Source organism: Monodon monoceros, unplaced genomic scaffold, assembly GCF_005190385.1.
Source record: "Monodon monoceros isolate NGI ecotype Baffin Bay Population unplaced genomic scaffold, NGI_Narwhal_1 Super_Scaffold_9, whole genome shotgun sequence".
In the NCBI taxonomy this organism is placed as follows: Eukaryota; Metazoa; Chordata; class Mammalia; order Artiodactyla; family Monodontidae; genus Monodon; species Monodon monoceros.
Window position 1 is genome coordinate 51655739 of NW_021703786.1, and position 27216 is coordinate 51682954.

Below are 27216 nucleotides of genomic sequence, written 5' to 3' on the forward strand. Positions count from 1 at the left end.
CCATGGGGACTCTAGTGAGTCCAAGAGAATGAACTGATCAGTGCCTGTATACAGTAAGCAATCAATAAAATCAGTGGTGGTTATTACTGTTAACATTAGGAGCTGCTTCCACGTCCTTGGGCCTGGGTCAATGATACTGAGAAGAGAGACCCAGGGATCCACAGCCCAGAGACTGGGCACCACTGCAGGGCCTGGACTCAGCTGAGGGATGAGGGACGCTGCTAGGTCCTCCGAGCACCCCCTACGCGGCTGGCTAAAAGTAATGACGGCATCCATTCTCCTCTGAACTCCAGTGAGGTACATTTCACCGCAGGGAGGCTCATTAAATGACTTGCTTGATGCCATATGAACATTAAGGGGCTCTGGGATTCAAATCCAGGCTTTCACAATTCTGCAATTTCTTGTTCTTTTACCCATATGTCCTTTGGAGATGAGAGGCTCCCCAGCAGAAGTGAGAACGTGTAAGACTCATTCTGTCGGGGGTACCTGGTGAGTGTTTATCAATAATAACAATTATCCCTTACTCTGGTGTTAAAGGATGAACACACACCGTCACCATTCATCATCTTAGCTGATTTTTACAAACCCCAGGACATACACAGGGCAGGTATTTCCAACCCTCCCTTTGCAAATGGGGAAAGATGCAGAGAGAATGATTGTACCTGGAGTGCACCCCTCCAGGTCCATTCTCCCTGCCCCTCCACCCTGTTTTCTGCCCCAGCAGGAGATCACAGGAAGGGAGGGGTGCGAGGGAAGCTGGAATATTTCTCCCCGCAGCTCCTCCCTGTGGGCCACCCAGGCTGTGTTGTAGCTCCCGCCAGGAAGCCGCCCACATGGCCTCTGTGTCTCCAGGTATGGGAACCAGACCCTCCCCTCACCCTGCCCACATTTTGGTTGTAGTCTTGTTACAAGCTCTCCCCAAACCCCCCAAGCTGGGTGTGTCATCTGTTTCCTGCTGGACTCTGACAGATGAGGCATTTATGTTGGGGACTCTGGTTGGGGACTCTGGTCTCCTGATGAATGAACCAGGGCCTCTCTGAACCTGCCAACAAGCATCTACTGAACAGTCCCTTGAGGACATGTGGGGAAGGGACAGGGAGAAAAGGAAGATGGCAGAGACACGGAAGGAGGTAGGAGCAGAGGCAACAGGCCAAGCTCTTGGTCTCAGATTTCTCTTTGAATTAATTGGAGTTAACCTTCGGAATATGGGGAAAGACCACAACACTGAGAAGCTGGGCCTGGGGGAGGCCTGTGGTGGGAAAAGAGGTGGCAAGACTTGGAATCTGGGCTTCGGGCCAGCAGAGCCTTTAGTGCTACCTACAAAGTGTTCGGGAAACCCATCTCTGGTCATAAGCTGAGACAGGACGGGGCAGCCCCTTCCAACAACGGGCACTTCTGCACTGCTACTCATGGTGTGGGTGGGGGTGAGGAGAGGTGGGCATGTGAAGCCCCTGAGAGAAGGGAGCTGCGGGCACCTGATCCTCACCTTGTCTCAAAGAGCCAGCCAGGACTCTAGAGAAGGTGAGATGGCACCTACTGGTTTCCAGACCCTGTTTCCAACTCATCCCCTTTGGCACAAGCATCCAGGGGTGGTGCTGGGACATGGGGCCATTTGAGTTTTCTATCGTGCTCTGGCCTGTGGCCTGGCCTCTGCCGAGAGCGCACAGTGGGGCTGCATGACCAGACCCTGGGCCACAGAGAAGAGCAAGGAGGAAGACTCACCTCAGGGGGTAGGTCAGTGGCACATGGATTGCCTTCCCTCTACTTTTAGGTATTTTTCTAGTCCTCAATAACTATATGCATTCATTTTACAAAAGGAAAACACTGTATCCTGGAAAACCATGAAGGATCTCAAGAAGAGGACATCACACTGTGGCATAGTTATTTGTGAATTAATAAGATTGAAAAGGACCTGGATTAGGGTTTGCAGGACCTCAGGGATGAGCTGGAGGCTCTTTCACCTGGTGACAGGCTGGCACATGGCCAGTACCTCTGTGACCTTCAGGGGTGGTGGGCAGGAAGAGATAAACCGCAGTGTGAGCTCCTCAGGCCTGGCTGAACCCTCTCTCCATGCAAGGATCTCGGCGGGGGAACCCGGGAAGTCACACCTCCCTCTGGGAGCGTGCTGTGTTATCACCTGCTTTGTGAAACCATCCCTGTAGGTTTCCATGTCCTTGACCTTAAAGAAACTTTACATCTTTAACTGTGGCAGTTGGTAGGCAAGATGCAGCAATATGTCCTTTTAACACCAAGAACACAGGGGCCAGATTGCTTGGGTTCATATCCAGCTCATCACTTACTAGCTACGTGTCCTTGAGCAACTTATTTCCCTAACCTGTGCCTCTGCGTTCTCATCTGTAAAGTGGAGATAAACATCTTCTTCGTAGGATTACTGTGAAGAGTAAGGGGATTAACATACAGAAAGTGCTTGGAACAGCGTGGGGCACATAGCCAGTGCTAGGTAAGTGACAGCTATTATTATTGGCACTTTCCCATTAATCACTCATTTTTTGTGTCAATTTTATAAAAACAATCTCAATATTTCTGTGACTGCTCCACAGAAATGTCTCATCAGCTTGGCCTCTAGGGGTCAGAGGGTGGCACAGAGGAGAGAAGAGAGTAATGAAACGAGCAAGGAACATTTAGATGGGGCCCTTGCTAAGTGTTACATACAATACCTACCATTTAATCCAGCAATAGGGACACCATATAAAATGCAAGATGCCCAGTACAATTTGAACTTTGGACGAGTAACAAGTTTTTGGTATAAGTATGTCCCAAATATTGCATAGGATATACTTATGCTTAAACAAGTGTTCATTGTTTAACTAAACCTCAGATTTAACCGGGCATCCTGTATTTTTATTTGCTAAAAAATTTGGCCACCCTATTTGGTGGGGTTCGTAAGCTTCTTCCCATTTTACAGGTGAGGAAAATGAAGCTCAAAGAGGTGAATCCCAGCAAGTATTCAAAGGCTCTGGTTTCCCCCTCAGCAGCAGGCCGCTTCCCTCCAGCTGCTCTGCTCTCAGAAGTGGGGCAGGCCTATAGCCAGAGACACAGCCCTCGATCACCTGCCCACAGGCCCCAAGTGGGAGCCTGAATGCAGGAAGAGATATTTTTTTTTCCCAGAGAGGGGGGGCTACTGCTCCCCAAAACCAGTGCACGGGGAGGCTTCCTGCAGGGGAGGGAGGTTGGGAGGCGACAGGGAGGAGGTCCTGTGAGGGCTGCAGTCAGCCAGGGCGGCACCCACAGCTCTTCCGGGAGCTGCCCCCTGCCTGGGGCTGAAATCTGGAGGCAAAAAATCACAGGAGAAAACTCAGGAAGCACCAAAGGAAACTTCTCCGGAAGTCCTGAAATATTTCCACAGCTAGGAGAGAAAAGTTTAAAGTGAAAGCAGCTATGGGCTGGCCTCTCAGAGCCCAGGGTATGACCACAGCATCCTGGTAGCCCCGGCCCAGGTCACAGGGCCCCCTCCCCAGAGGTCCCGCAGATGGCTTGGCCTCCCGGGCTCCACAGAATGCCCCACATGATCCACTCTGCTCTCCAGATTCCAAGCTGGGGCTTCACTTGAGTCATTCTCAGCTCTATTTTTACTCGAAGGTGCCAAGAAACAACGAATGTTCAAAGCAGGACAATTAAGTCGCCTGATTCCACGTCTCTGCAGGGCCAGGGACCATGGCTGGCCTTTGCTGGGAGCAGGGACAGGGAAGGGAGTCCAGGAACCTCTGGAGGGCTTCTCTCCAGACCCAGGAGTCTAGAGCCCATTCCCCAGTCTGTAACTTCCCAGGAAGGCGACATTCAGCTTCCTTCTCACCTGGCCGAGAAAGGCCAAAGCACATTCCTCCAGGCAAAGTAATGGCTTGTGCAAAAAGCAACAAACTCTGGCTGGGGATGGTGTGTCTGGGGAACAGCGAAGGATTCAGTGCAGCTGCAGGGTGGGGAGTGTGGTTAAGAGAGCCAGGAGGTGAGGCTGGAGATGGTGTCTGAAAAGGCTCCCGTGCTGTGCTAGGAGTTTAGATTTGATCCTCTAGGAAGGAGGGAGGCGGGAAGGTGCTAGACTAGTGAGGGAAGGAATCAGATCCTCCAGGAGGGCTTGAGGACCCCAGGGCCTTCCTACTGAATGGGCATCACCTGGGGGCTTGTTAGAAACACCAAAGAGGAGACCCTGCCCCAGACCTGCTCCGTGATTCTCTTAGGTGGCCCTAAGTGCTAGAACGCAGCCCCCTAGAACATCCTTCTCTTCATACCCCCTCACCAACCACAAAGCATTTCCAAGCTCCCACGTGCTCGGGGCAAAGGGAGATAGATGCACGCAGTGGTTAAGAGTCCCCAAATTGAACCGGGTGTTCAGAAGAGCTTTGCAAACACACAGATGCTGGGCCCAACCCCAGGTTCTCATGCCGAGGGCCCCGTCACTTGAGCACCTTTGGTGAAAAGCACAAGCTCCGGCATCACACAGACCTGGATTTAGAGCCCAGCTCAGCTTTTCCTAGGCTGTGTGACCTTAGGAAAACTGTTTACCCTCTCTAGCATCATAAACAAAAAAAAAGTCTCCTCATCCATAGAAGTGGATAAAAATAGTTGAGACCTCTGCAGGGGGGGTTGAAGATTAAACGGGACATTGTCAAGTGCTTAAGGACAGTGTCTGGCACCCTATAAATGGCAGCCTTTGTTATTCTTCTTTGTGCCTCTAAGGAGTTTAGAGTCAGGCTGAGAAGAAATGACAACAGGGCACAAAGCCTACATAGGTAAACACTACAAAACAATAAATAAGAAAGAACTCAATGTTGTGGCCCAGCAAGAAGTGCTGGGTTCTGAACTGGGGTGCTCACCAAGGCCGGTGCTATAATCACGCACAGGGGCTTCCTGGAGGTGGTGGTAGCTTGAGCTGAGGCTTGAGTACAGAGGTTGGCTTGGAATGGTGAGGTTCTCACTGGCTAGAGCAGGGGGCACGTGCTGGGATGCTGGCAGATCTTAATGGATGGGTAATGCGAGGTGTCCCCCAGCATGGGGGATCTTGAAGGCAGTTTGGATTGGATGTGGAAAGAAAATGCCTCACCGAAGGTTTCTGGGCAAAGGAGAGGCGGATGGAAGCAGGTTTAGTGTAGTCACAGGCAACTGGATGGGGAGTGGTGTCTCAGGTCAGGGAGGGGGCCTGAGGATGCTCAGGTGTCTGCAGCAAGGGCCTGGCTGTGGTGGCAGCCACCGTGGGTCCCCAGGCAAGAGATAGCTCTTCATCCAATTTGCATCCCATCCTTCCTTTCCAGGGAGCAGGAGACAGAACAAGATCCTGCTTCGGGTGTCTAATGTTTCTGCACCCAAAGACGGCACACGATGCCCACTGACCCATCCAGGTCAGGAGCTGCCACAGGGTCTGCAAAATGTCTGCAGACCAAATGCAAAGGAAAATGGCCCTCCCACATGGCTGGGTGGCACACCAGCTGGTCTCTCATTAACCCTCTCAATGATGCACTAGAAAATTAACAACTAAGGCTTTCTGCTCCATTAACACTGAAGTTGGCCCTTGGCGGGGGTGGGGGGGTGGGGGTGGGCGGGTGGAGGGGGGGGCATGGGGTGTGTGTGGGGGGGTGGAGCGGGACACGTTTTGTCTAGACAGAGGAACTCATAAAGGCCAGATGCCTGGGCTTCTGCCACTCAGGAAGGGGGTGGGCAGAGGAAACCTGGTATGTCTCCCATGGTGGGTGCCTCCCATGGTGAAGTCTCCAGCAGAGACCAATCACAATGGCCGCTCCCTCTTCTCATCCTTAAGATGAGGTTAACAACCTTTCACAGCTTTACTCTGAGAATTAAATGAGATTGCGAACGTGAGAACACTAGCTCAGGTGTGGTACCCACTAGGTGTCCCATCAATTGCTTTGTTATTTTTATTTTTACTGGGAAACAGAAGGATCTGACTTGGTTCAGGGTCCACAGTCAGTCCCCTAGGAGAGGGTATAAAGGACCCTGGAGCCCTGCTACCCAAATCGTGGTCCCTAGACCGTCAACAGTAGCATTGGCATCACCTGGGAGCTTGCTAGAATACAGAACCTCAGGCCTCAGTCCAGTCCTACTGAATGAGAACCTGCATCTTAACAAGATCCCCAGGCCATTAAAATGCACAGTAGAGTTTGAGACTCTGCTCTAGTATATCTGGTCCTAGGAAAAAACCATCTTCTCCCCTCTCCTCTCCCATCTCAGGAAATACGGGGCCCAGGACTCCGGGTGGATAGAAGTAGAGGATGCTGATGCCGCAGGGCCCTTTGATTAGCACCTACTTGCTTCCCATGCTGCATTAAAGCACACGAGACCACATGTTGAGAAAATTACTCCCTTCTTGATTCCTTTCAAACTTTCCCACTACTGTTTGGTAGTAGATGTCTTTAACATCGATTCTGTTTCTTTCCCTTAAACAGAGACATAGGAGGCTCAGACCTAGAGCTTTCCAAGGGCAACAGTGTGTAACTAGAATTAATAACACTGTTGAGTGTTTAGTGCATTTATTTGTAAGGAAACTTTTTATTTATTGCAAGAGATACAGATCTTCGATTCGTTTCCTTTCTAAGTAACTGATATTTAAAACAATGAGTCAAATTGAAGAAAAACAGTTAGGTCCATAATAACAGAAGTGTGTGAATCTGGCAAAAATCACAACACGTATATAAATCACGGCAGTTTGGTAAATTACTATTCCTTACAGTTCATAAGAGCCCTCTGAGGTCAGCTCATCCACTTTTTTCATATTACAGGTCATGAAATCAATGTAGTAGGTCATGACCAGCTCTTCTTGGGTTTGTTTTTAATGGAGTGGAATGGAATGGAATAGACTAGAAGAGCATAAAATTATGAGAACATTGCAAATGTGATAAAACAGTAAGTACTATCCCACAAACTTTTGTTTCAGTTTGTGTGTGTCCTGGCTTACAATGTAAAATGTCTGTATTCTGTATGGGCTGTGGTCCAAAGAGTTAGCAAGCCACTCATGTAGTCCACTCTCCCTTTGGTAGGTGCCCCTGGCCTCTGCTAACTTAATTCCAATGGGAAGGAGTTGACTCCTTTGGCCAGACCACCCATGAGCATGTGTCGAGGTCCCACCACAGCTCTCTGGCTCCTCTCTCATGACAGAACTGACAATAGTAGCCCCTGCCACAAGTTATTAAATGGACGCTTCCCAGCCCCGCTGAGGTGAGGAAAGACTCAGGCACCTGCACAGAAAGAAGTGTGGAGAGGCACTAGCATGAAGATATGTCATTTTTGGAGGGACAGGATCCCCATCACCAGGATCTGCTCTCCTGGCCCTCTGAACCCTCCCAGGCTTGGGCAGCTCTGTTTCATTGGTCTTCCCTGAAAGATGTCTCTTCCCTTGAAGAGCAGCGATGGAGAGGGGGAAGGAGGCTGGGGGAAGGGCAGGAAGAACAGGAGAAAGCTCTGGGTGGGGGAGGGGATAGAGTTCATCACAGGGTGGCACTTGAAGGATGGACTTGTCAAGGCTGAGCCTCTGGCCGGCTGCATCCTGGACCCACAGGGAGGGCAGGAGCACGCCGCCAGGGCAGCAGGAGGAAGAAGACTGGGGCAGCAAGTTCAAGGTTGGGGGAGGAAGGGGTCTGGAGCGCGTAAGGCCCCAGCGCCAGCTGAAATTTCACACTAGCCCCCCTACAAACAGACGAGTGAGCCAAGGGGAAGGTTCATGGGTCGCTACACCCTACCAAGCGGGAATTCCTAAAAATGCCTGCAGACTCAGAGAAGGAAGTAAGCTGCCAGTGACATCTTGAGCAGCAAAGGGAAAGGACGAAAATGGAGTTGTGGGACCCTTTCCCCTCCCCCACGTCCCCACTTTTACCTTCCTGCTTCGCTTGTCAGCTCAAGGCAGTCTTTCACCCCCTTCATCATACCCCAAAAACTCTCCACACGCAAACCCTTTGTGCAACAAGCCCTCCTATCTTGTTTTAGCCTTTATGGCTCCAGCCAAAGAGGGGTCTGCTAAGGAGGAAGGCCCCAGGCACAGGCTTCCTCCAGAGGCCTGAACTCTCGGCAGGGGACTCTGGGTCTGCACTGGAGCCGCCCCATCATTAGCACGCTTTGTGTGGGTGAGTTCAAATGCAGAAGCTGGTTCTGTAGCCCAACTGGCCCTGGGCCTCAGCAAAGGACCTTGGTGCGCAGTGGCCTGATTTATGGCCGAGAGCTCTCTTTATTTTCCTTTGGAAACTATGGGGGTGAATTTTAAAAGGCCTGAGATCAGAGCCAGCGTGCCTGGGCTCTGCCAAGTCCTCTCTTCCTCTAGTCCCCACTTACTTGTCCCTTGCCCTGCTCTGCTCTGGAAACTGGGCCTTTGCTGTACCCCATCCCTACCCCCAGAGTCTATTTTCTCTACTTCCTCTTTATTTTGGGGTTAACAAACAGTGCCTCTTGCCAATAATCCAGGGACGACGTAACTCTGGGATATGGGTTCCAAGTACCCATGGGAGAGCTCCTTGGGAATCATCCTTAGGAAGAGGCAGCCCAGCTGGTGGGCACTTACAGGGAACCCAGAGGCTGAGAGCTGCCCGAATACCACGGGGGCAGCCAAGACAGTCTCCACAGTTTTCATTCTAGCTAGAGAGGTGAACAGATCAATCAATCTCCATGAAATACCAGCTCCCATGAAAGGCAAGGGAGTGTGGGAGGAAGCGTGGTTTCGAGTCAGGCCAACCCTGTGCTCAATTCCTGGCTTGTACTCTAGCGCTAGGACCTTGAATTAATTACTTAACTTCCCTGAGTCCCAGTTTCCTCCCTATAAAATAGAGATAATTCCTTCCTACCTCATAAGGTAGAGGCTGTTGAAGATTAGTGATAACACATGGGCACTGCCCAGGACTGTGCTGACACATAGTAGGTCCTCATCGATGTTGGCTAAGATCATTATTGCTGTTGGCAGCTGAGTGGGCTATATACAGAGTTGGAGCCATCTGAGATCTGATGCAGCTCAAACTGGGAGACCTTCGGCAATAAGTTAACCTCTCAGGGCTTCAGATTCCTCATCCATAGACCAGGGGGATGATAAAAGGTACCTTGGTGGGTTGTTAGGATAATGTAAGGAAGTACCTACCACAGCATCTGGCACATAGTACGACTGGTTAAACTTTATGTTTTCTGCCATTCTTCCTCGACCAAATGGAAAAATCGAATTTCCTTGAACTTGGTTGGACCAACGGGCTTTCTTTTCCTTGGGTCCAGTGGTTGTGAGAGCCCCAAGGATGAGGTTTCTATGTACCTTTGCAGAGCTCAGACACATTTCCCTAAAAGGTCCCCATTGCACAACTCCAGGGGTGCCATCTCATAGAGCACACAGCCACCCAGACCCCAAACCTCTCAGAAAGGGATCTTTCTCATAAAGCTGTACCTTCAAGGGAGAAACTCACTCAAAAAGATGGACTATACGCTGCTTAGGCCCAGGGTAACTTGCACCTGAACAGTGACCACAAGTGAGGAAATCAATTGCTGTTGTCCGTGGTAGCTATCCCCCAGCTAGGGAAATAACTAGGCTTAATTGTATAACATCTTCAGTCTCCATAATCTTGATCCATTAAACCCTTTCTGCTGGCCAGGAGGCAATGCCCAGGAGGAAGGGGTTAGCCCAACACACTAATAGGATCGGCCCTTCAATCCCATGAAGGTAATTATGGCCACATCCTTCCCCAACAGCCCTGAGTAAACCCACAGATCCCTAGCCAATTTGGGGCTTTTCTAGGTAGTACCAGCTCCACTGACACCACAGGAAGGCCAAGAGCTATGCTGCCTGGAGTGACGAGGACTCTGAGCTCCATCGACATTGGCCCACCTGAGTCCTCCCAGCTGCCCAACTCCTGGAGACGCTCACCTTTGACAAAATGCCTGACCACATCTGCTACGTCTACCTGTGGTCTAGAGGGACATGGAAGCCTCAGAGGTGAAGGTGGAGGAAAGAGGGGAAGGGCACCTGACCAATTAGGTCACCACAGAGCCCGCCCTGTCTCCCGAAGACCACACTGTCCCTGTCAGTTTCTATATGGCCAGTAAATCCATATTCGTCTTTCATCCCGCAGTGTGGTAGGGAAGAAAGGGCAAGAAGAGAAGACAGAAATAAAGCACAGAGGGCAGAAAACCGAGTGAGAGGCCCAAATGAGGTCTGAACCTGGGGGAAGAGAACTGGCTGTCCCATCTGCAGTGGGTCATGGTTGCAGCCGGCCCCACCTCAAAGGGCTCTTTGCCAAATGCCTTGGGCAGGGAGTAGGCTTGGGCGTCTATCCCCATCCCTCTTATGGGGGTGCATCCTCTAGTTTGCCTGTTGCCCTGATTTCCTTCTTCTTCCCCATTTACAGGATCAGGTTCTCCCCAAGCTTCAGAGACAAGCAGAACGCTCCCACTGCCAATCAGGGCCATCCATGGCTCCATCAGGCCATATCTTGCCCAAAGGAATGCAAGCTAGGGCAGACCAAGGCCACACGTCAAAACAATCAGCCTCTCCTATCCAGCCCTGGAGACAGGTAAGCCTGCAGGCCTCTCTCCCTGGTACTCAGTGGAAAGTGCCAAGCCCCTGTAGGTAGAATGTGGTGGGAACTCCAAGCCCCATGGATTCCCATCAGCCTACCAGAGCCAGGGGCCCGGCTGAGGCAGACGTTGTGGAGATGACGTGCAGGTGTCCTGAAGCTGCCTTCCTCCTGGTTTGCCCCAAAGGGCTCAAGCTGAGCCAAACAGCTGCAGCACCAACACTGGTGTGGGGAAGGCTTCCAATCATGTAATCACAAGCCCTAGCAATGCGTGGGACCCCCTTGGGGGGTCTACAATTACCAAATCCACACAGCCAGAAACTTGTGAATGGACCAGCTAATGGGTTTCTGGGGTTTGCTGGTGGAGTAAGGAGTTAAAGGAACCAAGAACCCAGAAGTTTTCTTTTCCCTCTCATACTCACACACGCAACCGGAAATTACTGTGGGCTTATTATAGCACAAGGCACTGGGCTAGGCACCAGCTGAGAACCTGGTCCAACATTCTTGACCCTGCCTGTCCCCTCACACGCTTCCCAGCCCCTTCCAAACTCCTCTGCAAGCCTTTCGTGGATCCCTGTTCAGTGACAAAGGCTGTGAGGAGCTGGACAGGTGATCAGTTCAACAGCACTCCTCATCTTCAAAGCACTTGAGAAACATTAACCAGTTAATCCCGGTGCCACCCACGTGAGACATCGTAGCCTCACTTTACAGAGGAGTGTAAGGAAGGTACCAGAATCGCCCCTGGACCCAGAGAACAGCCCAAGTCGTCCATCCTACCGGCTCTCCCCCGTTCTTCTACCCACCTAGCTATTTCTTCACCAATGTTCCTGTCATTCCTTCCTTTTCCCAAAGAACGATAACAGCAGCGATCACAACAGCAACAAAAAATCACATTTCTCTGAGTAAGGAGACTTAATTCTTCTGCCAGGCCCACCTCTGGGACTCCAGCAGCCACGTCAAATATGGGCTGGTGTCGACAAGCAGGCATACATGACTGAGGCTTTGTCACAGGACAAGAAAGCATCCATTTGCAGGTGTTCACTGGCACATCAGAGTGGTCTGATGCCGCCTGGGTAGGAGAGTTGCCCTGATCAAATCCACACCGACTGTCAGGCCAGTGGCCTGGTCCTTGGTGCAGCTAATGTAGGAATAAGGTGGGAAACGGAGGCAGGTTCCTGATCATCTGGAGATGGGTTTGTATCCCCACAGCCCCAGATGCTTTCCTGGCCATGGGACAGGGCACTGAGTCTGTAAGGGGCATAAAAATATCACCAGAGATTTCCCTTGGAAATGTCGCTTGGGGTAACAGAAGTGAGCTCCAAAGGCAGGTTCTAATAACTACAGATGATCATGTTCTGTCTTCTATGAGGTCCAAATGTCTAGAGGTTTTGCTTGGCTCCATAGTCGGCATGTTTGAGGCCAGAGCTAAATTGCCTGGGACAAAAAAGAGGCTGGAATGGCCAAGGAAGAGACCTTAAATGTAGCCCTCAGTTCTCTTTTACACAGATCCTGAAAGATTTCGTCTCTACTCGGAGGAACAGAGAAAGTTTCAGAGCACCTCCCATTTTTGTTATTCCATAGAACTTAGTATGATCCAACCTGATCCCGTGGTATAGAAGAAAACCAAGAGAAAGTGGTGTCTAGTGGAAACAGTGGTGAGAGAAAGACAGAGAGAAGATAAAATGAAGAACACAGGCAGAAGAGACATGCAGAGAGAAACACACCAGCTCCAGGGAAAGAATCTAGGCAAGGCACTGAGGGGGCAAAGCTGACACTATTACATTCATGCAGGAAAATGAATGGTCCAGAGACAGGAGGTGGGGTGGCTGGAACTCTCATCCACCACATAGTTTACCGGGGGCAAAGACCGTGCTCCAATCAGTCCTAGGTCACACGGGCAGCTGGGAGTCAGCCCATCTCCTTGAGTCAGACAGATCTCCATCACTACAGACCTTCAGGACTTCTACTGTAGGGGAAAGAGGGGGTCTGAGGTTCACCCCTTATCAAGTGACCATGAGCCTGTAGCGGAAGTGTGCACATATGCTAAAGCCAGAAGGATTGAGCCGACAACTCCAAAGGTAAGACGTGTGAGGGGAGGGGCTGGTTGTCAGCCTGGCATCTTAGGTGTAGAGAATCACCAGCCTCAGTGAAATTAGACAGAGCCTCAGCCACCCTTGCCCTGGCTCCAGGGCCAGCCCTCAGTTCCTCCAAGAGACACAGAGGCAAGTTAGGCTCAGTCATTCAGACCACTTACCCTGCTGGACCATTTTGGGGAGAACTCTGACAGAGGTCCCCCATTCCATGACATTCCAAGACCTTGAATAAGTTCAGGCATATCTAGGTGACACTCAGGGTCTTCCTCACCATCCTAGGGTATGATCTAAATCCGAGCTTTGTCACTTACCAGTCATGTGACCTTGGGTAATGATTTTAGCCTATTCAGCCTCTCTTCCTGTAAAAGGGAGATAAGACTACCTATCTTGCAGAGTTGTGAGGTATGGAGAGCCCGGATGGAGTGCCTAGCACAGTGCTGGCATATGGTAGGTCCTCAGGAGATGCTACTGTCACTGCCACCTGGAGCAGCACTTAGAAGGAGCCTCTATCACTGGGTCATTCACATCCCTAAGAAGTACACTGGCTACCCTGTGCCCTGGGTACATCCCCTTTACAATTCCTGATGGATTTGGCTTTCGTGGGGACTTGCCACCCTGTGAGCCTTGTAAGCAGAAAGCTTCCTGAGAGGCAGAGGAACTTCCTCTGGGAGGCACAAAAACCATGCTGCCAGGCAAATGACAGCTCGGATATTTGTTTTAATTTAGGCTCTTGTCAAGAGGAAAATTCATGGCTAACAGCCCAAACATGACTGCACAGCACCTCCCCAGGAAGCCTCATTCTACGGCTCTCCAATCAGCTGTTTGGAAGAAGGAGGCAAGGACTCCTCCTCACATGGCTGCCAAGTTGGTGTGCCCCCTCCCCTCCATCCAGGCTGCCCCAGGAGCCCAGAGGCTAGGGCAGCAGCAAAAGGGTAGACAGCTCAGATGCCAGCCTGCCTGAGTCAGGGCTGATAAACAGGCACCCCTCAAAGAAGGCCTCGGTCTAATTCCCTTTTCCAATCCCACCTTCCTCCAGTCGGAAATTTTCAAAGCACCCTCAGGCAATTTTGCTCCTTTGCTCCAGGTTGTGTATGTGTGTGGGGTTAGGTGTTGGGGTGGGTTGGGGGTGGTAGGAAAACTTGGAAATGTTCAGATGATCAGGTGGGGGAGTCTTCTTTAAGGCAATGAAGAGAAAGCCAGAGACAGGTTTTCATAGGATTCTATGCTCTGGGAAATAGGGAAAGCAGTACTGGGTTTTGCAAAGAGTCAGAAATATTCAGGAACATAAGCTGCATGTGAATATGAGGCATTGTTATGACTGTTATTTGCAAGAGCACAGCTAAGAGAAGGTCACTAATCCTTCCTTCGGGTCAGGAGCTGATCTGCAGCAGGGCTCTGAACAGATGTGTGCCCCATTCAGGCAAACACACGTGCACACACACCACACAGCAACCGTGGGCCCTGACCTTCACCCAACGATGCTGGCCTCTGCAGGGGAAGGAGCAGATGGAGTGGCTGGGCTTGGCGGGGGACCGACACCCAGGGGATCCAGCTTTGTCCCTTTGATGTTGAAAAACCAAAGCAGAATGAACCATCACAAGGAGAGCTGGGGGCGGGGGGAGGCGGAGGAAAGGAAAGGGAAAAGGATGGGGATGGGGTGGGGAGGAGGAAAGGAAAGGAAAAAGGATGGAGGGAGAAGAGGGAGAAGAAAAAGGTATGGGGAATGGTGGGGACCCAAGGGGATACAGAGGTCAGAGGTTGGGTACTGAGTACTGAGGAGCCTCCAGGGCAAGCCTTTGGGCTTCAAGGCATCACCTTGTCCACTCCGCCCACCGTAAGACTGTTACCAAGGAATTCGAGCCAGGTTAACCCTTAAAAATGTCCTTGTCCCATGGCATCCAGGGTCCAGAACCAGAACCTGGCTCCACCTATCTCCCCCAACCCCTGCCCCTGCCTCAGGACTCTGGGCTAGGAGACCTAGCAAGAGAGAATGGGAGGGTCCCACTGAACCGATCAGGCAGGGTGAAATCCACTTACTATCTTCTTCAGGGGTTATCAGGACCCTCTTCCTGTACCACTGAAAGCTAGGGGAAGGTCTCTCAAGGGAGGGGTGGGAGAAATGCAGTGCTTTAGCCTCCTAAGCAAGTCGGAGTCGGAGTCGGAGTCGGAGTCGGGGTCGGGGTCCGGGCGCTGAAGGCTGGGCGCAAGCCCCCAGAAGGTACGAGTGATCCGTTACACATCCCCAGCGGCAGTGCGAGAGCAATCACGTGATCGCGGCAGATTTGGGAGCGAGGGGGTGGAGACGCCGCCGAGGTTAGTGTTTTTTCTTTTTCGGGGGGTGTGGAAGGAGGGGAGAGGGGGAGGGAGGGGGAAAGTGCGGGTGATGCTGAGCCCGGCAGGAAGTACTGCTGAGCTGGGGGTTTTCAGGTCCTGAATCCAAATGGCCCCCACAGAGATGTGCACCTACAGTCTCCCTTACCACACGACCCCACCCCCACCCCGAAACACACTGGCCTCAGGATGTCCCTGAGGTGGCAAACTCAGGCGCCAAGGACTTTACCAAAAATGGCCTTTCTGCTTCAACGTGGGCAGAAGGACAAGCCAGTCGAGGAGCGGAGGCAGCACCCTACAAGAGCTCTCCCCTCTTCCCCAGGGTTGGGGAGTGCTCGGTTACACAACAGGTGGGAGAGGGGTGACACAGCTCTCCTGGCCCCGTCGGTCCACTGCGCACCCCCTCCGGCTTGAAGTCCACTCTGGGGACCCCATCCGCGGCCGATCGCGGGACCCTACGCCGCTCGCCCGCCTGCCGGCCCGCCGGGCACCCGGGCGGCCGTGCCCGCAGCCCCTAGTCCGCGCGGGGCTCCCCAGAGAAGCCCGGCATCGCGGGCCCCGGGGCCGTCCAGGCGCAGCGCGGGGTGCCGGGGCCCCTTCCCGCCTGGCCTCCCCTGCCCGAGCGCACACGTACTGCTGTAGAGGGTGTCGATCCAGGAGAGGCGCGGCAGGCCCCGGTGGCTGAGCGGCTCCATGCCCGCGGCTCCGCGCGGCGGCGGCGGCGGCGGCGGCTCCGTCAGATCGGAAACCCGACCCTCATCGCACAACAAAGGAGGGAGGGCGCGGGCGGCGGGCGGGCGGCCAGCCCCAGAGGCCGAAGTTGCCGAGCGCGGGGTGGAAGCCGGGGGAGACGGGGAAACAGGTAGCAGGGAGGACCGAGCCGGAGCTGCCCGGGAGGAGGGGAGGGCGGGCGAGGGCCGGCGAGCGCCCCCGGGAGCCCTTCCGGCCCCTGCGACCGCCGCGAGCCCCGCTGCGGATCCCGGAGCGGCGGCCCCGCAGCCCGCCCGCCAACTAGCAACTTCTCCGGGGCTGCACGGCGCCCAGGGGCGGGGGGGCGGGGGCCGCGACCAATCGGCGCGAAGCTCCCGCGCCCCCTCCCCGCAGCACGCCTCCAGAGCCGGGTAGGGTGTGGGGAGCAGCCGGGGTCCCCACGCGAGAGGCGCTCCAGCCGGTGACGGAGGAGTGGCCCGCGGGGGGTCTCCGGGCTGCGGCGCAGGCCCAGGCTCCTCTTCCTCCCCTCGCTGGGCTCGGCCAAATTCTGGCAACCCGCTGACTAGGTGCCGCGGGGAGACCTACGAGCCCTCAGGGGTGACATCACCTGCCACCCCAGGATCTCTAAGCGCAGTTTCAGGGGCCAGTGAGGCTCCCAGGCCCCTCCCCTAGGCAAGCCTGGGGAGCGGCGCTGACGGGGTTAACGTCCTGACCGCCCGCGGGAAGCCTTGGCTGCCCTAGGACTCTTTCCTTCCAAACCTTAACAGTGCCTCATCTATTTAAACACCCTTGACCCAAAGGCCGGGCGGTTCCTGCCCTACACACCAGCGGGCGGCGGCTGGAGAAAGGCGGGAGGCCGGGGTTCGTCGAAGGGCTGTGGAGGATAAACTGGGTTACAGGAGAGACCCCAGGGTCTCCGCTGGGTTCCCTCCAGGAGCCTTCTCTGGGGATCCCAGCCACAGCCCATGTAAGGAGGGACACCATGTATGCCTAATCACAAGCTGAGGGAAGGCTGGGGTCAAGATGCCTTTGAGAACAGACCTTTAGAAACAAAATTCCTTCTAAGACACGCCCCTCCCGCCCCCCAAAAGCTGTGAAGAGGTTGGAGTGGGGGAGTTTTATACCTGTGCCCTGGGTGCACGTTCTAAGTGACCCAAGGCAACTTGGCTGCAGATTTGGTCCTACAGGCCTCCTTGGAACAAAGGACCCTGGAGAAGGGACTGGAGAGGAGGGAGGGTCAGGCTAGGGTGGTCCAGGGCAGTGGGGCTAAATCTCCTTTCCTGAACCCAAGGCAAGGGAGGCAGCGGGCTCACAAGGGAACCCTGCCCTGGACCATTTACCCTGCTTTTACCTCAGATAGTGAGGTTTCTGATAATGGACCAGACCCTCCCACCCCTCATGTCCAAGCAGCTTTAAGGGCAAAGACTTCATGGGACCCAGGTCAATGGACAGGGTTACAAGGCAAAGCTCACCCTGGCCTCTATAGGGGGCAGTGTTGTCAGCATCTCCAGAGCATTTGGTGGTGGTGGGGGGGCCTCATCCTCTCAAACAACCACAGATCTAGTTCTTCTTAAAAAAAAAAAAAATGTAATCAAAGTATAGTTGACATGCAATATTATATTAGTTTCAGACCTTGTTCTTAAGCAGAGCAGCAGACCCTCACCCATGATGCTGAAAGGAAGCCTGCCCCTGCAGCTGCTTAGGTAGCGGCCTCCAGAGCTGCCCAAGGGGAGGTGGTGGCCACTAGGCTCACAGCAGGCCGGGTGAGCCCCTGGGAGTTGCAGGGGAAGATGCTCTGGGGAGTGAAAAGCCTCCATAGGTGGCTGCGTGGGTGTTTTTCAACCTAGAGGTGACACTGTCCACTCACTGCATCCACTTGGCTCTCCCCCACCCCAGGCCTCCTGGCTCAGGCTCTGGATCTTGTGGGTCTCCCTGCTCAGCTGTCACCCTCCCACCGTCTCTGACTTGCACACAAGACTGGGAGGACCAAGCAAGCAGGCACCTGGAGCTTGGCAGAGAGGGGGGCGTGCATCTCCAATGAGATGCTCCAGAAATAGAGCCAGGATGGGAGAGGAAGCAAATGGGCTCCTGGAGGAACCAGAGGGAGGACAGTGAGATGGAGGAGCAGAGAGGGGCCCAGGGCCTCTCTTCTTGCCACACGGGAGGCACAGAACCCAGAAGAAAGGTGCAAGCAGGAGCCCCGCCCAGGGAAGCAGCAGCACTGCCCCCTCCCCAAGGACCCCCATCCCCACCAAGGCAGCCTGGGCCCTCTCTGCACACTGCCTGATAGCCACATCTGGGCACTGACTGCGGGGAGGCCATGGATGTATGTTTCTGCGTGAGTCACATACATTTGCATACATTTTACATTTTTATCTACAAAGGCTGGAACAAGCTATTTTCAGACTAAAATGTTAACAGTTGCTCTCCTTAACATTGCCACAGTTTGCTTTTTTCTACCTTCTGTCCAAGCCTGTCCTGGACCTCCCAATCCAGAACAAAATATAGGGGAGAGGGGAGAGGGATCTTGGAGGAAAATAAGGAGGAACACTTCTAATACTTAACAGAGAACGCCTGCAGTGGACCTGGCTTGGATCTTAGGGCTTTGTTTACATGACAACCTCACTGTTATCTCAGCTCCTTCCATTTTCCCGATGAGCAAACTGGGGCACTGGTCAGCTAAGTAACCTGTCCAGACAGTAAGTGGAGGGCTCAGACTTGAACCCTGGCAGTCTACTCGTGTAGCTAAAATGCCATGCATGCTGCCTCCACTGTCAGGGTTGAAAGCAGGATGGCGAAGGTCCCTGGAAATCTTCGCGGGTCCGTGCGTTAGAGACCACCTTCTAGAAAACTCTCCCAATCCTCTTCCATCTCCATACAACTGTCTCACACATATGTCCCAGGAAAGGGCAGTTACTTCAAGATCCCTTGATGCCTATATAGGATGGCTTCCAATAGACATTAACATCACACATGTTAGACATTAACATCTAACCTTGGCTATAGAGGCAAGTGTGTGGAAGCACCAGGGTCATATGAGACCAGGACAGAAACCTCCAGATTCCTGGCACTGAGGGTGGAGAGGAGGTGGGGGGAGACCCAATACCACATCCTAGGAAGGAAGGAGTTGCAAGAGTCATTCTCATTCGCCTTGTGCCAAAGGCGAAGTGCTCTGCCAGCAACCCGCATCTGTCAGAGCAGCAGGGGGACGTTCTGTGGACAGGCCACCCTGATTCAGCTAAGCGTGGACCTGCCCATGCACCCCAAGGTACTGAATCAGCACCCATCACACCTCGTCCTCCAAGTCTGTGCTAACCATTTGCTGTCTAGCACTTTGGGTGAACACGTTCCTCCTTCCCCTCTGGCCTGTGCACTCAGTCTGTCCTGGCTCCCTGCTTCCCATAGCAACAGGCCTGCTCCTGCCTCACCACCAGATTTAAGGGGGATGTAAGGGTAGGTTGCTGGGAGCACTGGGCTGATGATGAGGGGCCGAGGGGGAAGATATATCCCATCCTGAAGGTCAGCGGCCTTGCCCTTAATCCCCAGGGCTGTGCTACTCACTCCCTCTCCAATGGGAAAAGGGTGACCATGCTTAGAAACAAAACTGGGTATCTCCATTTTTCTTCCCTCCTTGCTGTGAGCAACTCAGCTCCACTGTGCACAACAGGAAGGCCCCTGGGAGTCCCTGCAGGGGTCACTGTTGATGAAGAGGAAGTCCATTCACCTCTTCCCACTCTGAGTCCCACAGAGAGCACCAGTGTGAGCAGGCTGGAGGTACAGGTGGTCAGGGGTGGGGTGGTGGTGGGCTCCACATTCAAATTCACAAAAACAAGGGACTTCCCTGGTGGTCCAGTGGTTAGGACTCCTCGCTTCCACTGCAGGGGGCATGGGTTCCATCCCTGGGATGGAACTAAGGGAACTAAGATCCTGCATGCCGTACGGTGCAGCCAAAAAAACAAAAACAAAATCAGACTGTGATAGACAAAAACCCTCTGGTACCCTTTCTGGCAGATCAGCTCTTTGAAAGCTGGGACTGCATCTTTTTTCACTGCACTCAGCCCAGTGGATGAATGAAGCTCAGGTAGACCTCCAAGGCAGCCATTACTACACTGCGCCCCCAGATCAGCGTTCTGCCAAAAGCCCAATAGATCGGCCTTCAATAATACATGCTGAATAAATAAAACTAATGACAGCTAACTTTGATGGAGTGCTTCTTGAGTGCCAGGCACTGCTTCACATAGACTACCTTTCTTAGTCCTCATAATAAACCAATGAGATAGGCACTACTAGTCTCTCCATTCCTTCCTGCAGAAGCAGGAAGGCTATGCTATTGGCCAGCTAGCAGGTGGTGATACTTGGAAATGAACCGAGACTCTGAATCCGGAGTCCACATGTGTAATCTCTGTACCGGGCTGCAATGAGGGAATAAATGAATAAACAGAATGAAGTTATAAACTCAGGGAGGATGAAGTTGGAGCTACAGGAGGAATGCAATTCCAGAACCCCCCAAAGCCACCAATGATTAAGCAGAAAGAGAATTGGTTCCCAAAGAAAACCGCATCTACTGCAACAGGGCACATGACCCTGGAGACAAGCTAGCTGCAATCAATCCGATGACAATTTCCTGAACTCTAGTCCCCGCCAAACCCCACTTTGCAGCCTCAGTTTTCACATCTCTAGGTGGGCACCCAGGTGGAGCAGGGAGATGACCTCCAGGCTTCCTATCTGCCCCGGCAGACCCCGGATTGGCCTGTTTCTGGCTCCTTGCTTCATTTCCTTTAACCTCTGTACAGTAAATCAGCATCTACTCTTCTAAGATTCACCCTCACCCCTTGGGCCTGGAAAGAAGAGAATTCCCCAGGCCTCTCCTGGGTCACCTCTAAGTGGGAAGTTCTGGCCTAACAGTCTGTCCTTTGCCCTCTTCCTCCCCATCTCTTCCGAGGCTCCTCTCTTTTCCAGCAGACAGCGAGATCTACAGGCAGCACCAGGCTTACTGGAAGCTCTCCTCGCTGTTCATTTCTCTTCCAAAGTTTTGTGTCAGCTTGAGTCACGGGAGAGATGTAAGAGTCATGGCAAGATGTAAACCAAAGGATTACATTCACCTCCTTGTTGCCTCCCTCGGCACCATGGTCGGGAGAAGCACGGTGACATCCAGGTCCCTGTAGCTGTGAAGCTCCCCACAGACACCCACATATTTCTCAGGGGCTGTGTTGAAGCCCCACTCCCATGGCTAGGGCCACAGTGAGTCCAGCATCCCCGGAAGAGTAGCTGCCTTAGAGTATACTAAGCAAGCTGCAATTTCAGGAGGGTCTCGGGCCAAGCCCCAGCTAAAGTCGCCCTCACCCGACATGGCTCGGATTGTTCCACCGAGAGGTCAACATGCGAGGTTTCCGAGAGCGGATTAGAGGGCTCAACAGTAGGGTCTGGAGCCCCCTTCCTGATTTACTTACCACAGCATCCCCATCAGCATTTGGAAAGAGGCAAGCAGAAGAGACAGAAGGATTCTACAAGTCCCCAAAACCCAGAGACAAAGTTCAATGGCTCCAACCTTATCAGCTCCAAGTGAAGCAAAGGCATGTCTCTCTGGGGCCAGAGCTCACAGGCTGGCCCTCTGCCCTCCCGTGGTCACCATTCCCCTGAAGCTGGCTGTGCTTCTTGCTCTCTCAGCCAGAGTTCTGCAGGTGCCTCCCAGCCCTGCGCTGCTCTGCCACGAGCTCTGACGCCACCCGCCAGGCTGGCCCTGTCCCTGTCAGGCCCAGGAGTGGCTGCAGGGGCTGAGGGCTGGCTGTCAAGGAGACCAGCTCCAAGAGGTGGTGGCTCAGCATTCAAGAAGGTGAGGACAAAGGAGCATCAGAGCCTAGCCAGTGGTGCTTGTTATCAGTGGAGTCTCGCTCTGGGGTTACCGTTCAAGTTTATGGTGTGTGGCCCTGTCTCTTTAAGGACCAGGCCTCTTTAAGAGGAGTTCCCTCTGCAGTCACTCCAGCCACCAGTGGTCCTGCGGCAGACAACGGGGACTCCCAAGCGCCATCTGGTGGTCCAACAGAGCAGCATCTCAGCCACCCTGGACACAGTCCTGCCACCCTGGACACAGTCCAGCCAAGAGGCCTGGAAATACCTGCACCAAAATCTCAGCTTCGTCCACCGGATTTTGCTCTGGACTTTTGGGTTACCACTGTGAGCAATGAGGCTATAGAAGTCAGGAGGAACTCTCTTTGGGGTCAGGAGACAGCAGGAGCCCCCATGAGTGGCCTGGGAAGAATAACCATCCCACTGGACCAAAGCTTCCCTAAGATATTCTGAAATTAGAGGACTTATCCAGTCTTCCTGCTGGCCATCTGCAGGACATAAGGCCTGTATGTATCCTGTTCCCATAAACACTGGAACAGTAGTTCTCAATTAGGAGAGGGCTAGTTTTATTGCCCCGCCAGGAAGTATATTTGAAAATGTGCAGGAGCATTTTAAAGCCAGAGATGTTAAAATGTCCTGCAGTATGCAGAAGTATCCCAAAGAATGTCTGTCCCCAAATGCCAACAGTGTTAAGAACACTACTTGGTTAGGAGGAACAGCGGCTTGTTCCTTAGCAGCCTCATACACACACACACACACACACACACACACACACACCACCATTCTTCTTTTCCCCATCATTCTGCCTTTGGCGTTCTCCCTAAATTTTACCTTTATAACCTTAGAGGTGGAGAGAGGGAGTGATCTGGCCAAGGCCCCCTTCACAAGGAATGCCAGTGCTCCTGGCTGCCCCTCCCCCAAAGCCAGGCACACACTTGCACCCAGTGTGCGTTGGGTTGTTATGACCCTTAGATGGGAAAGGCAGACAGGCTGGCAGCCTGACTCAGACCGTTAGGAAGCAGCAGATGGTCTCTGAGAAGACATCACAGAAGACTGGTCCCTCCTTCCCCCAAGGGGCCACCCTGCCTTCCTTCCCATGTGGATGACTCAACCTAGCTTTGCTCTCTGTCTCCAAACTGTCCCGTGACACCCATCTTTCACATAAGGCACTTTCAGGTACTGATCGTGAAACCCGGTGAGTCCTAATTTCTCCTTCCCCAAGCTCACCGCATCCTGATCTGGGCTGGTCAGCTCAGTTTCATGAACACTGTCTGGTGCCACTGGCTGACATGAGAAACCAACACACGTGACATATGTTCTAATGAAGGGAGAGTGGAAAAAAATGAAAACCTGTCTGCAGTGGTCAGTGGAAGCCACACAGTGGTCACATCTGAGCTGGGCCTGTTGGTCTGAGAAGTCGCAGGCTCATGAGGCTGACATCATAGCTAGAATGATCAGTTGGGGGAAGAAGTTTTCCAGCATCAAACAGCAACTAGAGAACACTTCCCATTGCTGTCAGAATAAAGACCACATCCTTTTAGTGGCACACAAGGCCCTGTGGCCTGGCCCCTCACCTCCTCTCATCTTCATCTAGCACATTCTTCTCCCGGTTCTCTCTTGCTTTTTCAGAACTTTTGAACAGGACGACATCTCTGGCTAAAATGCTCTATCCAACTCTGCCCAGATACCTCCTATCTTCCCTCTGATCTTAAATATCACTTCTGCTAGGAAGCTGTCCCTAACCACCAGACCGAGGAGGCCTGCATTTCAGATTACTCGATGCTCTAGTAAATCACCTAATGCTTGTCTCTTCTGCTAGACTGAGAGCTCCGAGAAGGTATGAACCTCATCTCTCTTGTTCACCACTGTACCCCTGGCACCTTGAAATAGTGGTTTCAATGAATGAATAAGTAAATGAATGAATGAATGACCAAAGATGCTCCTGGTCAATAAGACCTTAGAATGCGGGAGTACAGAAGTTTCAGCCGACCCAGCTCCAACTGGAAAGAACTGTTGGGGGGAATTCCCTGGTGGTCCAGTGGTTAGGACTCTGCGCTCTCACTGCTGAGGGCCGGGGTTCAATCCCTGGCTGGGGAACTAACATCCCACAAGCTGAGCAGTGCAGAAAAAAAAAAAAAAGACAACAGTCAAGGCCAGTTGGAATGTCATGTCGAGAATGGTCTCACTCTCCAAAAGACACAGAAAAACAACAGGATCCGAGAGTCAGATCTGGAGCAGAAGAATTGCTGTTCCAATTAATTCTCTAACTGCTCACACGAAATCCCAGCTAAAAACTCCCCCGTGCCCAGGGCTCCCTTGCTAAGCAGCCAGCGTGTGATGCTGCACTCTTTTCCACCCAATCAGACTCCAACGTGGAAATGGAATAGAAACTGAGAAATGGTTCAGCCCACTAAGGGAACTTTGGTCTCAATTTTCAGAGTCCTTCTCCTAGGCCTGTCCCAAATTTGCATTTAATTTTGATTTGGGTACGTTCCTGTCCGGTCTCTCCTGGTAGGGTGCGGATACTGGGAGTCCAAGAAAGAAGAGGCCAGTGGCCTGCAGCTATGCTGAACTCCCCTGTCCCGGGGGACTGTAGGCTGAAGCTGTCACTCACCAGCTTCCAGTGATAACTTTGATGCCCCTTCAACCAGACAGATGGGAAATCTTGCTTTCAGCTCAGTGATGGGAGAAGGAGGATGGAAACTGATTCTGGGCACCCTGTCCTCCTGAGGACCCAGCTTGAGAGGTTCTACAGACTGCCTGACAGATGGACAGACAGACGGACAGGGCTTGGGCAGACCCTCTGTGGCTGCTGCTTGCACTGAGCTATGGTGACCACTGGGCAGACCTGAGAGCCCTGGAGGGCACTACACCAGCCTTACCCGGTCTGCTGGGCACCTGCGAAAAGGGAAGCAGGTTTCTTTTCATTTTCCCCTTCACCAAAACAGACGAATACCATGTCCAATTATTCGTCCAGGTCTGATTTGTTGGGCCTTGGGTCTTGATGGTCCAGGAAATCACCCTAGGCCACTGGGGTCAGTAACCCAGATGGTTAGCCCTCTACGCTACCTGCCAACTTCTCACCTACTGCTTAGTGAAGAAGTTCTGGCGTAGTTAATACCCTTTGTGTACTTCTCTTCCCTGAAATGAAGGGACCTGCCGGGAGGAGGTAGTGGTTGACAACAAAGGGCAGAGGAAAAGTAATAAAGGTGACAGCAACAAACACATGGTGCTCACCGTGCCAGGGCTGATCTAAGGACTGCATGTATTAAATCACTGAATTATCACAGTAACCCCCAAATACCCCAGAATCCAAATTTTTGCCCTTCAACACTCTACTTCCTCTCCCCAGAGAAACACACTAAACTGAGCACACCCTGAATCCAGGTCCTGGCTCTGCCCCTAACCTGCTGTGTGACCTTGAGGAACTCTCTTTCCATCTCTGGGCCTCTGTTTCCCCACCATGACATGCATGGATGAAGGCTGCCCAGTCTATCATTCCTTGAGAGATGACCAGGAAACAGCTGATAAGAGAGAGGAAAACTTTTTTCTTTCCTACGCCTCAGTTGCTCAAGATTTCAGGAAGTTCCATGGGTTATGAGGGCTAGAAAAGTTACTCATTACCTCATCGGATAGTCCCTGAACCCTATATAAATAAGACTGTGTTCCTCTGCTCAGGACGCTTAATGACAGTGGATTTGAGACATGCCCAGAAGTCACCAAGAGGCAAGGCAGCCCCTGCTGTGCCCAGAGAGTGGTCTCGACAGAACGTTATGGAGGGAGTGGGGAGGGTCACCACTTGGAACTGAGTTGCTGACTAAACGCTTCTTGGAGGAAGTGCCATTTGAACCAGGGCCTGGAAGGACATCTCATATTTCATTGGCAAAAATGGTGGGGTGGGGAGGCAGGCATTCTGGTGGGGGGTGGGGGGGGAAGCATAAGCAATTACACAGAGGCACAAAGTGGATGAGGAGGGGGACCAGAATGGATGACTGGGGAGAAGGTTCTTTTGGGAACTGGGGGAGAATACAGACTTGCTAATCTGATGTGCAACCTCAGCATGAATCAGGGACACAACAGGATCTGCAGCTTTTCTTAGGCCTGTCTTTATAAAGAAGCCTTTCTGGGGCACCTCCTCCCCTTGCAACGCCCACAAAGGTTCAGGACCACCTCCCCTCCCTGTGAGTTTGTGGGGCAGAGGCACTCATTCCTGAAAGCCCTTCCATCAATGTGTCCCCGGCTTCACCAATATTTATGTTCTGGGCACCCGTGCTAAGTGCATGACTTTCACTCTCACTTTTTTCCCCCAGCTTTATTGAGATATAATTGACAAATAACATTTTGTAAGTTTAGGGTATACAGTGTGATGACCTGATATAAGAATGTATTGTGAAATGATTACCACAATAAGGTTAGTTAACTCATTTATTATCTCACATAGTTACTTTGTGTGTATGTGTGTGGTGAGAACATCTAAGATCTACTCTCTGAGAACCTGTCAAGTATTCGATACGGTATCGCTAACTAGAGTCACCGTGTTATACATTAGAACCCCAGAACTCATTCATCTTATAACTGAAAGCTCGTACCCTTTGACCAACATCTCCCCATTTCTGCCATCCTCTAGCCCCTGCTCACCACCATTCTACTTTTTGTTTTTATGTAACTCTAACCTTTAATACATGACACTTCTACGTGGAAGACACAATCATTATCCCTACTTTATAGAACAGACTCAAAGTCACACCTCTAGTAAGTGGTAGAGCCAACTTCACAGTCAGATCTGACTGGGTCCAGAGCCCAAGCTCTCAACAGCTTTTTTTTTTTCCAGTTGACTTTTTTTTAACACCTTTATTGGAGTATAATTGCTTTACCGTGGTGAGTTAGGTCCTCAACAGCTTTTACGGACTGAACGTTTGTGTCCCCCCGTCCCTCCCCCCATTCATAGGTTGAAGCCCTAATCCTCAATGTGAAGGTATTTGAAGGTGAGGTCTTTGAGAGCAATTAGGTTTCGATGAGGTCACGAGGGTGGGGTCTCCATGATGGGACTGGTGCCCTTATAAGAAGAAGAGACCAGAGCTCTCTCTCTGCCATGTGGACACACAGCAAGAAGGCAATGACCACAAGCCAGGAAGAGAGCCTCACCAAGAACTCGATCATGCTGGCACCTTGATCTTGCACTTCCCAGCCTCCAGAACTGTGAGAAAGTAATACCTGTTGTTTAAGCCACTCAGTCTATGGTATTTTGTTATAGCAGCCTGAGCTGATCAAGATACCCACCATGGACTGTGCCTGTCCACCAGTCATGATGCTGCATGAGGCATCCTAGCTTTTGACATCACAAGACTCTTCGCTGGCAAGGGAGCCAAGTTCCCGGGCATTCCAGGCAGCTTTGGTATCTGACACACTAACATGAATTTATCAGCAGAGCTCTTAAAGCTATTCTCCAGACACAAAAGGACACAGAGGGAATTCCCTGGCAGTCCAGTGGTTAAGGACTCCACGCTTCCACTGCAGGGGGCACGGGTTCAACCCCTGGTTGGGGAAATAAGATCCCGCAAGCCGCTGGTGTGGCCAAAGCCAAAAAAAAAACCCAAAGAAGACACAAAGGTACATTTCCATCCTTTCTCCTCAACTGAAGTCTGACAAGCTCTGGGATCTTTCAACTACTCCTTGGGCATGAGGCCTGTAGCTGGAGTTGTCCCTGGTGGTGAAGGTGTTTTGCAATGCAA

At 52.3% G+C, this 27216-nt stretch overlaps 1 protein-coding gene across 2 annotated transcripts in view; it reads right to left on the reverse strand.

The window, feature by feature from the left end:
* ABR (ABR activator of RhoGEF and GTPase) overlaps positions 1-27216 on the reverse strand; it is a 180332-nt gene that overhangs the window by 119224 nt on the left and 33892 nt on the right. The window contains exon 1 of one of the 2 annotated variants that reach the window (XM_029212799.1): positions 15561-15922. The exons of the other annotated variant lie outside the window; for it this stretch is intronic. Within the exon in view, the coding sequence (XP_029068632.1) occupies positions 15561-15621 (61 nt within the window). The 5' untranslated portion in view covers positions 15622-15922. Of the gene's footprint in view, positions 1-15560; positions 15923-27216 lie in introns of those variants that run through there. 2 annotated transcript variants of the gene reach the window in all.